Below are 13,564 nucleotides of genomic sequence, written 5' to 3' on the forward strand. Positions count from 1 at the left end.
TCAACTTTTTTATTAATCGAATATCTTACTTTTAGTTGCTACTAATTTGCTATGTCCTTTTTTATACTTCTAGCTACTGCCGACCAGGTTTCGATCGCAAGCAAGGAAGGGTCACATGTTGTGGATATCAAGGAAGCAAAAAAGAGCAAGAAAAAGGTGTGACAAAACTCGAATTATGGAAAGTGGCAATTCTAAATCTCTTAGCCTCAGTGGGGATCAACACCTACTTTATTAAAAATAAAATTATCTGAATTAAAACTTTTGAATATTGCATGAAGACCAAAAGAAGAATTTCTACTGGGTTACCACAAGTCAACAGTCCCAAAATCAATTGGCTGTTGTAGCTTAGAACGGCGCTTTAATTTACCTTTAGCGAGAGCAGTTTTACCCTTAGGAATAATTTGATGTAACAACTGTGGTCTTTAACATTTCAACTCACTTGATTATCACATTATCATTTGGTCAATCAATTTTTTGCTGTGCTGTTAGGGGTGAACGCATTGAAATACTTAAATATGGAAATAAATTTTACGTAAACAGCAGAGCAGAGAATCTAATTCAGTTTTGATCCTTCAAGCCCAAATATCCACATACAAATTCTCCTGACTGATCTCCACACACTTACTGTACTTATATATTATCAGTTGAAAGAATTTGTCAAAAGATCAAATTAAAAGCAATCTTCCTTTGGTGATCATTTCATTCCATTTCCCTTGATTAAGTATTGCTATCTTAAAAGAAATTTGATGCTGGACACTTAAAGGGTTAATGTGATAAGTTACGGTTATAGATGGAACGAAAAAGTCTGCAGTTTTTGTTACAGTCAATAATTTAAAACCTCATGCAATAGGATGCACTAGTACACACAGAAAGTTCGACATAGTAAATAAAGAGCTTTTGTTTTGAGCGGGAGCGGGATTGAGTTATTTAAGCCGTTGGGTGAAACGCATATGTATTGGATATTTGTGTTGATTGTTTTTTTAGAAAGCCGAGAAAGAAGAAGTCACTGATGAGTTTCTTGATTGGTGGTCAAAGTTTTATGCGTCAATCGGAGATGTGGACAAAAGCGGAGAATTTCTTGACAAGGGATACGAAACGATGACGGTAATGAGTTGAATGTATTTTGTAACAAAAGTACTTGATGCCTGTTACTCAGGAACCTTGTGGATAATAATCGGCGTATTGGCATTTAAAGTTTATGCCCAGGGGCGGATCCAGGATTTTTTCTTAGGAGGGGGTGTTCCACTAAGGAATGGCGTTATTTTGCAGAATACCAGTTGTATGAGAAAGCCGCAGGTCTTCTCAGGAGGGGGATGGGGTGCGCACCCCCCTGCACCCTCCCTCTTGATCTGCCCCTGATGCCTGTGTCTGGTCAGATCGACCCAGTGTCGTTTTGATACTTAAAAATCATATTATGAACGGTAATTTTTAGGTATACCAAAGCGAGCTGGAGAAAGTAGAGCAGTTCTATGGCTTTGAAGACTTCATTTCTTCGTTTCCTGTTTACCGAGGAAGAGCCAAATCAAGAGAAGAGGAGGAGGACACCATTGTCGGCGAATTCAAGGTTGGAGAAGGTTTTTTTTATATTTTGAAGATCATTGCCATTTAGAAAAAAAGAATCAAAAACAGCCAACGGTATCTAACTTGTTTTTAATGATCGAGGTAACAAAACACTGGTAGCGAAGTGGTATTACCTTCGGGAGCACCCCAAATAAAAGTGTCTTGCATGCTAGTCGAACTTTCAACATACTTATAACCCTAAAAGGAAGCAGAATCCATTTTGTATAGCTTGACAAGATCTACTTCCGGCGTTGAGCGTCAATGCTAGTCGTGAGAAATATCGTGCCTTATTAGCTAGCATCTAAGAACAGACGGGTTTTGCGTGAACGCCCAAATCCCTAATGACATATCTATAGTTTATTGTTATTCCATTTTAACGGTCATTTTTTTAATGTTTGTACTGTAGCATATAAAATGTAAAGTTATTTTCTCATGTGTATCACTGCCGTTTGTGTTTCGCTTTTATTTGGCATCTTTATTTTTTCACGATATAAGACACCATTTCTACAGAAATCACTTTTGCAGCACTGCAGAAATTAGGCCACTTTTAGAGCCTAACGTTAAAAGACGGGCAACTGAGGCATGACTTGTATTTATGTTAAAAACCTTTCGTTTCTAGGGAACGTTCAGAGTGTACCCGATGCCAGAGGACGAGCGATCCAGCCCATTACCAGAGACCATTTTTACATATCTTCCACCAAGCCATCCGGTAGAGTGTGTTGTCCGCCTCTATGTTATCAAGGTGAGACCAACCAAAGTTTGAATAGCTTCATTTTGGGGCTTAAAGGAGCTACGTCACGAGGATTACGCAGGTTTTTGGTCTAAACCGTTCTGAAATTTGTGGTAGGCAACTAAACCCATAAAAAACATTATCTTTAAGCATATAAATAAAGATTTAACCTTAATTTGCGGATAGAAATCAATCTACGGCTATAAATATCGAATTTTTGAAGATGGGCGGAAACAACTCAAAAAAATTAGCCTTAATTTTTCAAATTGCAATCCATTATCATCCGTGTCATCCGTAACCAAAGACGCTCGTTAACAGTTTCAGTGCACTAATAAAGCAATTTTTAATAAAAATGAACCATTATTTCTAGGTTTCCTGAGACACAAATATAAATTTTGGCTGTTTAAAAATCTGGTAACATTCGTGACATTTATTATTGGTGAAAGGGATTATTACTGCTGTCATCTTGTATGGACAGCTTATCTCATAGAAATTTCTTCTTTCAGGCGTTGGACCTGCAGCCAAGGGATGACTCAGGAACTGTAAGTTGATACGAGGTCGAGATATCCATGATGCAGCTATCCGTTAAGCTAGAGTACATAAGCAAATAAACACCAAAAACATAGAAATCGTCAATAAACCACAAATAGTGAAAAATGAACTATTTCAGACTAGAACAAACAGAACACAGAATTAGTTCATGGGCCATAACTGCTTTTAGTTAACAAGTGTTTTCGGTTAAGTCCTTATCTCAGAACGTTTGCCCTTCAAAGGGAACAGCAATTTTATTAGCAAGCTTGTTGTTGCAATATCTGAATCTTATCCATATGAAGAAATATCTTTGTTCTACAATGGAACTGATATAGCATATTTTTACTTCACTATTTTATTATTCTAGGCTGACCCGTACTTGGTGGTAACCTTAGGGGAACAAAAGTTTGATGACGTAGACATTTACAAACCCTATACAGTGAACCCAGTGTTTGGAAGGTAAGCTAAGGCCACCAACAATTGATACTGTTTAAACTTCGTGTCACGTTTTTTGTGGTAAACGACGTATACAACAAGTAGGGATGTTTTGGGGTATTAAAAACAATCTGAAGATTCATGGTAGTGCCTTGGCTGTGTAGTTCTGCAAATAAAGTACAAACAAACGTGTTTTTCTGTTGATTTTTGAGGGGAATTTTTGGGGTTATGTTGGGTTTGGGTCTTGATTTTTATTCCCATTCCGGCTCATTCCCGTCACTTGAAATCGCGAGTACCCCCCCCCCCCCCCCTGGGGTTGTACCTTTTAAAGTTAGCAAAGCTCAATTAAAGCTGCAGAGCTCTAAGATCACATTTACACCAAACAAAACTTTCGCGTATTCCTTATACTTAGGAGAGTCGGATTCGTAAGCTATTAATTGAAGCAAGAGAGGTTTTCGGATTCGTTTATTTACAGTGCAGTAATAAATCCGTGATAAATCGCGCGGCGTTTTAATTCCGGATTTACGTTTTATTTGTAAAATGGCAAAGTGCATACGATATAAAAATGGTTCGTAGTTGTCGTGAGAAATCTAATTTCAGGCGTAAGAGTTTGTTTTAAAATAGCTTATCTTTTTTGTGAACAATTGCAAATTGTGAACATAACAGACAAAGTGCTCACATTAACATATGATTTAGTGATCAAATACTAAAAATATGTCTTTTATTTACTGCTTGTCCTTTAACAATTAACAATAATTCACCAAAGTGGAGGTGAATAAGGTGGATATTTACCGAGCTGCGAAGCGGCTCGGTAAATATCCACCACATTCACCGACACTGAGGTGAATAATTGTTTTAGTATAAGGCATACAAGTTGAATAACTAGAGGACCAAAACATAACTGTCGGTAAACAAAGCGACACGCAAAGGCAGTTTGTTTCTCTTAAGCTGCTCGAAGGTGAATTTACCATTTAGCGTGCGCGAGAAAAGCACTATTCACTTGTGTGGTATATACTAAAACCAATTATTTCTGTCGTTTCTAGAATGTTCGAGTTCACTGCCACCATTCCTGTTGTCAAAGATCTCAAAATCGCTGTCATGGATTATGACCTCATCGGACGGGATGACGTCATTGGTGAAACACAGATTGATTTGGAACAGAGAATGTTGTCTCGGTATCGTGCCGTGTGTGGATGTTCTAAGACCTACTGCAAGTAAGAAAATGGAGTACATAAACAACGTTTAACCCTTTTAGCTTTAGAGAGTTGCATCACGGCGCTTCTTGAAGAAAAATGTATATTTTCTTGTTTATCGTTGTAATCCACCTTCATCTTTCTCGATTGTAACCATCCTTGTTTATTTTCAGTTTATTATCCGATTAATTATTTGGTGTTTTTCTACCATTTTAATAAAAATTGAAAGCAATTCTGTAGGAAAAAAATATAAAATATCGCGACCATGTAGCTTCTTTAAAGCATTTCTCCTTAGATGGAGTTTTCCCAAGTTGGGCCATTGTAACAACTTAGTTGTACCATCACTGGAATTCTTTTAGCTCTTAAAAAAAATGCCTCAAATAGTTTCATTTAGTTATTTGTCTACTAACTTGTTTACCTCATTCATTCATTCATTCATTCATTCATTCATTCATTCATTCATTCATTCATTCATTCATTCATTCATTCATTCATTCATTCATTCATTCATTCATTCATTCATTCATTCATTCATTCATTCATTCATTCATTCATTCATTCATTCATTCATTCATTCATTCGTTAGTTCGTTCGTTCGTTTGTTCGTTCGTTCGTTGATTCATTCGTTCATTTACCTTCATAGGGCTGGTCCTAACAAATGGCGAGATTGTCGCAAACCGAGAACAATTCTGAAGGACTGGTGCGTAATGCACAATAAGAGCCTTCCAGTGTACACCGATGAACCGTGCTCAGTGCTAGTGGATGGACAAACGTATACACTGGCCGAGTTTGGTGAGCATTCCATTTAGTTCAATGTAAATCTTATAGTACCGGCATGGATAAAGGGTTTTGTTAGCCAGTTGTGCAGTATGTCTGTATATTTTTACGAGCTGTGCTGTCAAAATACAAACCACAAGTATTGTGCACGGCCTTATGCGCCTACTGGCGCGATGAGTCATGATCATGATGATGAAGTATTGTGCAGTATTTTCAATTTAACTTTCTAACAAAAGATTTCTCACCTAACTGATTTTAGACCGCACAAAAACATAGAATTAGAAGTGCGCGCTTGTTTCCATCAGCAACTAAATAACAACAGTTGGAGAATGAGTTATGTTATGCCAAAAACTAGCAGGCTCGGGAACAATTTTCAAATGATAGTCTATATGAATTTTGGCCTTACCCTGGTTTGTGTTTGCTACATGACACAAATCAGATGTTGTTAACTACAAAAAAGCTTTGTCACGGATACAAAATGGCAAATGTTTTTTAAGGTTGGCGTTCATCATCCGTGTTGTAAATAAGCTAGGGACTAGAGCCGATTTTGACCTGCGAGGTCTGAGTCGAGTCTCGTGATTGACAGTTAAAAAACGTGCTCAAGGAAGGAATCAAAAAGAACGGAAAGGAGTCTAGAGTGAACATTGGTCTATCTCTGTAGTACGGAATATCTATCGAATCACGGAATTATCTCTTAGGATACTATTGTCATTTCTCGGAATCTATCAAGGAGTCGAAATAAAGAGTATGGATCGATACAACAATCCGTTTCTATCTTGCTCAGTCATAACCATCCCTGTGTTTATTTTCCTGTCCCAACTTTCTTGGTGATTTTCTTCCTTAGAAAACTAATATTTTGATGTTTCCATCGATGTGAAATTTTGTACATAAAAAAACGGCCTAAAACACCGTGAAACCTGAAAACAATCACCTAAAATTGTACCCCTCCCCTACCGCTGACCTGCCTTTAACTTCAGTTCAGTTTTGATTCATTTTGTGTACGTTACAGCGGCTCTTTCTTGGTGCTGCAATCATCAATGTCTATGATGTATTGTTTTTTTCGTACAGAGGAAGGAACAGTTATCCACAAGCATATGGGAAAACCACAAAGCCGCTTGGCCCTTCATGTCATCAACAGGTTGAACCTCGTTCCTGAGCATGTGGAAACTAGAGGCCTGTATAACAAAACACAGCAGCCCACAATGGAACAGGTGATGTCCCGGCATACCTTACTATAAGAATATAACGAAGCATTTTAACAACGCGAATAAAATCTACGCGTAATAAAATTAACGCGAATTCATGAGTGGTACAAGTTTAAATAGCTATGGAAACGTATTCTATAGCTACCTGCGCCTATCACAATACAAAGCAACAACGCACAGCAAAAGAATACCGGTCAATGGGAAGACAGAAACGCGACTAATAATTAGCACAAAAAAAGTAGAAAAAGTGGGCGGTTTCTCCATTACATGTAACTTTGCTGGGAATAAACTGGTTGTCTTAAAATAAAGGTGCGGTAAAATAGTGTAGTTTAAATTAAGGTGCATTAAATTAACGCAAATTTCACAAATTCGCGTTAATAACATGCATCGTTAATCTCCTATAATAAAGTATAGTACAAATTCTGTGGTAAATTTAGCAAATCAAAAGCACAAAGCCATATTCTTTCTTTTATGATAAATTGCAAATCACTGAACAGATATTAAGTCAAGACAAGCGATTTGTTTTCACATTTTTTATGAAATTTACAGACCTTTGAAGAATACACACATAGTTAAGAAATGAAATTGGCTTATGATCTCATCGGAAGGGATGACGTCGTAATGTCAAAACCCTAGTACAAGACATTTATTCATTCATTCAATCAATCAATCAATCAATCAATCAATCAATTAATCAATTTATTAATATGATGGCGCGGGATAAGGTTAGTAATAAATTATAAATTGAAATAAGAGCAGATGAGGATTGTCTTGTTTGCTTTGTTGTAAGCATGTAGAAAATAATATTTGAGATATTTTCCAGTTTTCAACTTTGGCACAGTTGGGAGTGAGAGAGTGAAACGAAAAATAAACAAAACAACAACAACAACACAAACGAACAATTAAAAAACCCAATAAACATAGCGATTTAGTTCCTCATTCCTGTTATGCTTTTCTGTTCGTTTTTTGTTGATTGATTAATTGATTAATCGGTTGAGAAGTTTTAACTTTATCAATTTAATTGATTGATAAATTGATTGATTATTTTGTTGCCTTTTATTTTGCAGGGTAAACTTCAATTATGGGTTGATATGTTTCCAGTCTTTGAAGGCAAACCGCCTGCTGCAGTTGACGTCAAACCAAGGGAGCCACAAGAGTAAGACCTCTTTAAGGGAGAAATTTAAACATTGGCCGTTTTCACACTAGAAGACGGACGAATCGCCTAGACGGACAAGTCGTCTGACGATTTGATCGTCTAGTGTGAATTTAAGACGGCGTTTAGTCCGTCTAGACGACCGAGCCGTCCTTGAAAAATCGTCTTCCCAGACGGACAAATCGGCGGACAAATTCAGACGAGACTTGTACGTCCAAAATCGCGTCCGTCCCTTTTTCACACAAAGATGATTTGCAATTGTCCGTCTAGACGATGGCCGTTTTCACACTAGAGACTGACAAATAATCTAGACAGACAAATCGTCTGAGACGGACAAGTCTTCTTAGTGTGAAAACGAGACGGACACGATTTTGGACGTACAAGTCGTCTGAATTTGTCCGTCGATTTGGCCGTCAGGGAAGACGATTTTTCGAGTACGACGTGGTCGTCTTGACGGACAAGTTGTCAAAAAAGTAGTATCTTAATTTTAAGTAGTATCTTAATTTTAAAGTAGTATCTTAATTGTAGGAATTAGATGTAAATACAAAATGGAAAATGTAGTATAATTTAATGTAAATAGACCAGAATCGTTTTTGTACTTATATTATATTTTAATTTAAACAGTGTCCCCGATTAGTAAGCTTAAGGCTAGCTAGAAGACCAGACACTTAAATAAAGTTCTTATTATTATTATTATTATTATTATTATTATTATTATTATATTATTACACACTAGACAAACAAATTATCAGACGACTTGTCCGTCTTCTAGTGTGAGAACGGCCGATATGTCTGTCTCTAGTGTAAAAACGGCCACTGTAATAAGTGTTTCTTCGTAACGTGTGAAATTCAAGATTGAGCATTTTAACGTAAATTGCAAGTGCAAACCAAGGTTAACCAGGTTGATATTCAGGGATCGAATTCAATATATTTGGTCTGTACATTTTTGTTTTCCCATTTTTAGCTACGTGCTTCGTGTTATCATCTGGAACACCAAAGACGTGATTATGCAGGAGACTTCAATCACTGGTGAAAAAATGAGTGATATTTACGTAAAAGGGTAAGAAGGATTTCTTTCAGTATCGAGTTAGAACCGGGGGATGGTCCCTACGACGGACTATACGGAGAGGTTCCGCCAGAAAGGGGTACCTTTTTCAAGCTGGCAGTATATAAAAGGGTAGGAATTTCACGAGTTCGAGTCACGTCTAGAAAAGGGTATGGAAAACTGCCATTTAGGTATGATTAAAAGAGCCTTTCAAAATATCTTGAACAGACCCACCGAACGGTTGATTTATCTAAGTATTTTAAAAAGTTATTCAGGTGAAAATTTAGAGAAGATTTACAGTATCAGTACTGTAGGTATGTGAAAGGGGTACCATTTTCTGTCAAAAGTACATAAATGTAGGCTTTTATAGATTGTGCTAGCATAATTTTTGGCATAATTGGAGCTAAAAAGCATAATTTGTGAAACGAGCACTGCCACGGCATAATTAGCAATTTTTAGCACTTTTTGGAGCATAAATTCATAAAATGTAGTAAATATGGTGTACTTTCTACAGAAATAAATGAAATTGAGGTAGTTTGTTCTTGCAATGCGTGTTTTAGCTATACAATTGTGATTGTTAAGTCGTTGGAGGCATTTTACAAACGGTTTAGAGATGCGAGCAGCTAATTTGGACAGCTGACGGCCGTGATAAACTGCCATAAACACAAATAAATTTACAACAACAGTTTATTTAAAAAACATCATAATTTGGTGTCGTTATTGCGCACCTCTATGTATAGAATCTACGTCATTTTGTGAGCATAATTTCGGAAATCAGAAGCATAATTTGGGAATTCTGGCATAATTTTTGCATAATTTGGCAAAATTTTGAGCACTGCTAGTAGCATAATATGCCACTTTTAGGAGCACAATCTATAAAAGCCTACAACTAAATGGGTTACCTTTTCTTGTAAAAATGGTGTATTAAGGGTAAGGGATTGGGTCTTAGGGTGGAGCCGCCCTGTGTAAAATATTTTTTAGCACCCCACACCCTGGAGGGTGTGTAGAACAGGGTGAAAAATTGTGCAAGTACCTTCAGTTACTGCTTAAAATCCACTCAATAACAGTTCATTTTATAGTAACCTTATTTAGCAATAGCAAGAAAAGTACTTATATCCTTTTGTTTGTGATTAGGTGGATTGATGGAATTGACGAATCACAAGAAACTGACGTCCATTACAGGTAACCTTTACCTTCATAACTAGGATATAAGTAATTTATTTTTGGTTTGTTGAAGACGGTTCTTACGCCAAAAAGTGAACTATACTTCTCTCGGCTCTTTGTAATAGGCCTAGACACAAATATCCCAAAAAAATGCTTTAAAAGTCTATCTGGAAATTCCCAGTTTTTTCCCTAAAAATCCCTCAAAAAATCCCTAAATATCCCCAAAATTTTCTAAAAATCCCTAAATATCCCAAAATTTTCTCTGCTCTCCCTTTAAAAGAAAATGGCATACACATCTTGTACGCTATATAGCGCTTTTATTCAACAAAAGGCACTCAAATTGCTCGATTTCCTTGGAATGATGGGGTGCATTAGAAATAGGAAACACCGCTGTACAATTGGATTGCAGTCTAGTAGTCACCGATTAGTAAAGAATGTGACAAAATTATCATTTCATAGGAATTTTAAATAAAGCGGCTAAGAAAATAGAACAATTTTTCTTCCAAATCATCTTAAAATCCCCCCAAAATCCCACTTTTTCTAAAAATCCCCGAAATTTTTAAAAATCTCCTGATGCTCTAAAAATCCTAAAACAATCCGGCTTTTTGTGTCTAGGCCTACTTTGTGAAACAAAAGACAAAATTCACGCGCTTTTTGGATCTTAACGGAGTTTTTTCCTTTACTATTTGTTTTGTAGATCTATGGACGGGGAAGGAAACTTCAACTGGAGATTTGTTTTTCCTTTCTCTTACATTCCTGCGGAGAAGAAACTGGTGATAAAAGAAAAGGCAAGCATAATAAATTTCCTCTTTATGTCGCTTTACATGTAAATGATTCAGTTTAATTTGGTAGATTTATGTGTTCTGGAAAAAATGTTGTTGCTGACACTAAGCAATGATTGGATGAGGTTGAGCATGATATCGTGAATTATCAAAATCACTTTTTCTAGCGCCGGCGTAAAACTTCGTCAGAACATTGGCCAAAATGGTTTTATATTGTGGTTCCTTCAGGTTCTTCTCCCTCAAATAATCATTCAGAATTTTTACACGTCTTTGTTGCTCTCTTGGTGTTTTTAGAATCTTTTTCTCGATCAAAATTTCAATTCCTCTTCGGAAACGGAGGCGAATCGCTCAGCCACATTTTCAAAAGTTTGAAAGCACTACACGGACGAGGGGCTTGGAAACTAGGCGGACTTTGAACTTGACATGATAACCCAATATCTGCTGCAGATATTGGGTTATCATGTCAAGTTCACATGCTACTGTATATTGACTGAATGCTCTCGACCAATCACATGCTTCAAAGTAATTCTAATGTATAATAATGATACTTATAGCAAGGGCTTTTCAGTTTCCTTTTCGAATTAATGGTAAGGCTGTTGCCGTGTCCCGATTTCCGAGGAAATCGAGCTAGAGTAAAGGTTAGGACGAAGTGAAGTGGAGGCAGGTACGAACAAGCAAGTCTACCCCAAACTAGTGGCCCACAATTAGCTCGAAGTGATTCTGGCAAGCGCGTGCGATCGCGTCTCCCGAAATGTGTGCAGCTCCGCCCTAAAAAAATGCTATTTTGGAAAAGGAAACAAAACCTCGAACACTTTTTTTAGATATATACGGCGAGGTTGTCATTATGTCTCTTCCTCACCCCGAGCCTATCGAGAGAAACGATTCATGCTATCTATAAAATACATAATAGAGAACAGGGTGGGTGACAGTGTATTGGGGTTTTTTTCGTAGGAACATTTCTGGAGTCTTGACGAGGCCGTAGAGAAACTGACACCTCGCTTAATGATCCAAATATGGGACAACGATCTGGGATTCGCAAACGACGATTTCCTAGGTATGTGCTCCAAGCAATAACTGGTGTTGATTTTAAACTTGCTATCTGAAATCGGCGAGTAAAATTATTGTGTCTTGTGCTTTTACTTGAGTCGAAGCCGTTTTCGCGGTGAAATAAGAGCTGTTATCCTTGTGCTTGCGTCGCTAGTGAAAGCCAGGCTTAACAACCATTTTTCCTATGAATATTATAGGAACTTTGCAACTTGACCTGACCTCCTTGATGAAACCGGCGACCAGTGCCCGCTCTTGCAAGCTGCCGAGTGACATAGACTCTGCACCAAAGCTGGACTTGTTCAGGCAGAAACGATGCTACGGCTTTTGGGCGATGAGTTCTATGAAAACTGGTACATTGAAGAACACGGTACGGTAATGGTTGTCACTTCAAGGGTCGGGTAGCTTTTTAGCAACGTCTCACGTGACTGAGGCCCTGCTAGCGGGGGTTCCCGTGTCGCTTGTCTAAATGTGCGGTGTAGCTGTTTTATAAGATAAGATAAGATAAAAACTTTATTACCGTGTCTGTGTGTTTAGCCCTTATGGACTAATTGGGGACACAATTTTTTGGGGAAAATGTATCGCTCTTTATGTCGCTGTCGGTAATTAAATTGAATTAAAATTGCTTGTCCTTGTCGGAATTTAAGTTTTTGTCAAAAGGGTTGTCGTTTGTCGAGTGATTTTATTAGTATGCTGTCGCTACTTTTTGGGCCATGTCGCTTGTCGGAATTTACCCTGGCAGGGCCTCGTGACTAGCTCGCTATCCTTCTATCCTTCGAGAGGAACAAGCCCCCAAAACAAAAGCAATTGGAAAATAAGTTTTACACGCATACGAGAGCTTCTACACCACTGCGCACGAAATCGTTTTCTACGGCATCTTCACATGAAATACCTTATTACAGGAGTTTTGCTTCGGGATAAAAGGGTGTAGTAGTCATAAGTTCTTTCGTTCTTTTAGGGTAAAATTGAGATGACTTTGGAAACCATGACAAAGGCGGAGGCAGAGGCTAAACCGGCCGGACAAGGGAGGGACGATCCGAACAAGAATCCTACATTGGAGGAACCAAAGTAGGTTTTAAAACAATTTCACTGAAGCATTTAAGTAGGTAGGTAGGTAGCTATGCAACTTTATTTAGAGAGGGTGGCACGTAACAGAAAAATTCTGATAAACTTGTGGCCCTCTAGACAATTTAATAGTTTACACTACTTTGATGAGTCCGGAAACAGAAGCTTGCACTGTTATGAAAGGTGTGCCATGCGACCGAAGAAGTGTCCCGGGTCTCTTACGGTCCAGATATCACAATACATATCGGTTTCGATTTGTAATATTCGGCTTTCAATTTGATTTCGGATTCACGTGTTGTCACTGAGCGGACATTTACACTTTGTCGAAGTGTCAAGTAATAATATCGCAGCCCTGACCGTTCTTGAATCCAAGCGAGTCACGTTTGTGTACGTTAGCTGTCGCCATAAAGCATTGTATTCCAAGACTCTTAAAAGTTTAAAGTACAAAACGATATAATCAAAAGTTATCCTTTCCTGTAAATAATTTACTGTCCTAACTGAACGGTAACGAATTTTGAATTTCTCCACAGTCGCCCTCCGACCTCGTTTCCATGGTTTACGTCACCACTGAAAGCTCTCCGCCATATCATCTGGGGGAGGTACAAGTGGTATATCATTGGCTTCCTGATATTCCTTCTCCTTGTCTCTCTCATTGCGTTCTTCATTTACGCAGCACCGGTAAGTAAACCGTATTTGTATTCACTCAACACGTCCATTTATCATCACATTAGATTGTGTTTTTGCCACTCATAAAAACAAACATTCCTCCTGAATTAGTCTTCAATAAGACTTATGAAATGCAGGGTAGCCAAATTCATTGCCTTTCCCTCATTGCAACAAGAAATTAGACATTTCCTGACCAGAAACTAATTCCCTAAAA

General features: G+C 37.8%; 1 protein-coding gene across 1 annotated transcript in view; it reads left to right on the plus strand.

Moving 5' to 3' along the window:
- The window catches only part of LOC144643384 (myoferlin-like), a 136,435-nt gene that overhangs the window by 121,585 nt on the left and 1,286 nt on the right, over positions 1-13,564 (plus strand). Inside the window, exons 43-59 of the mRNA XM_078502600.1 lie at positions 74-156; positions 985-1,104; positions 1,433-1,564; positions 2,180-2,302; positions 2,797-2,832; positions 3,189-3,280; positions 4,300-4,470; positions 5,093-5,241; positions 6,295-6,437; positions 7,499-7,587; positions 8,549-8,644; positions 9,764-9,811; positions 10,491-10,581; positions 11,527-11,629; positions 11,820-11,989; positions 12,578-12,687; positions 13,215-13,362. Of these exons, the coding sequence (XP_078358726.1) occupies positions 74-156; positions 985-1,104; positions 1,433-1,564; positions 2,180-2,302; positions 2,797-2,832; positions 3,189-3,280; positions 4,300-4,470; positions 5,093-5,241; positions 6,295-6,437; positions 7,499-7,587; positions 8,549-8,644; positions 9,764-9,811; positions 10,491-10,581; positions 11,527-11,629; positions 11,820-11,989; positions 12,578-12,687; positions 13,215-13,362 (1,904 nt within the window). The remainder of the gene's footprint in view (positions 1-73; positions 157-984; positions 1,105-1,432; positions 1,565-2,179; positions 2,303-2,796; positions 2,833-3,188; positions 3,281-4,299; positions 4,471-5,092; positions 5,242-6,294; positions 6,438-7,498; positions 7,588-8,548; positions 8,645-9,763; positions 9,812-10,490; positions 10,582-11,526; positions 11,630-11,819; positions 11,990-12,577; positions 12,688-13,214; positions 13,363-13,564) is intronic.

The sequence above is a fragment of the Oculina patagonica genome, chromosome 2, assembly GCF_052425735.1.
Source record: "Oculina patagonica isolate OP01 chromosome 2, crgOcupat, whole genome shotgun sequence".
NCBI lineage: Eukaryota > Metazoa > Cnidaria > Anthozoa > Scleractinia > Oculinidae > Oculina > Oculina patagonica.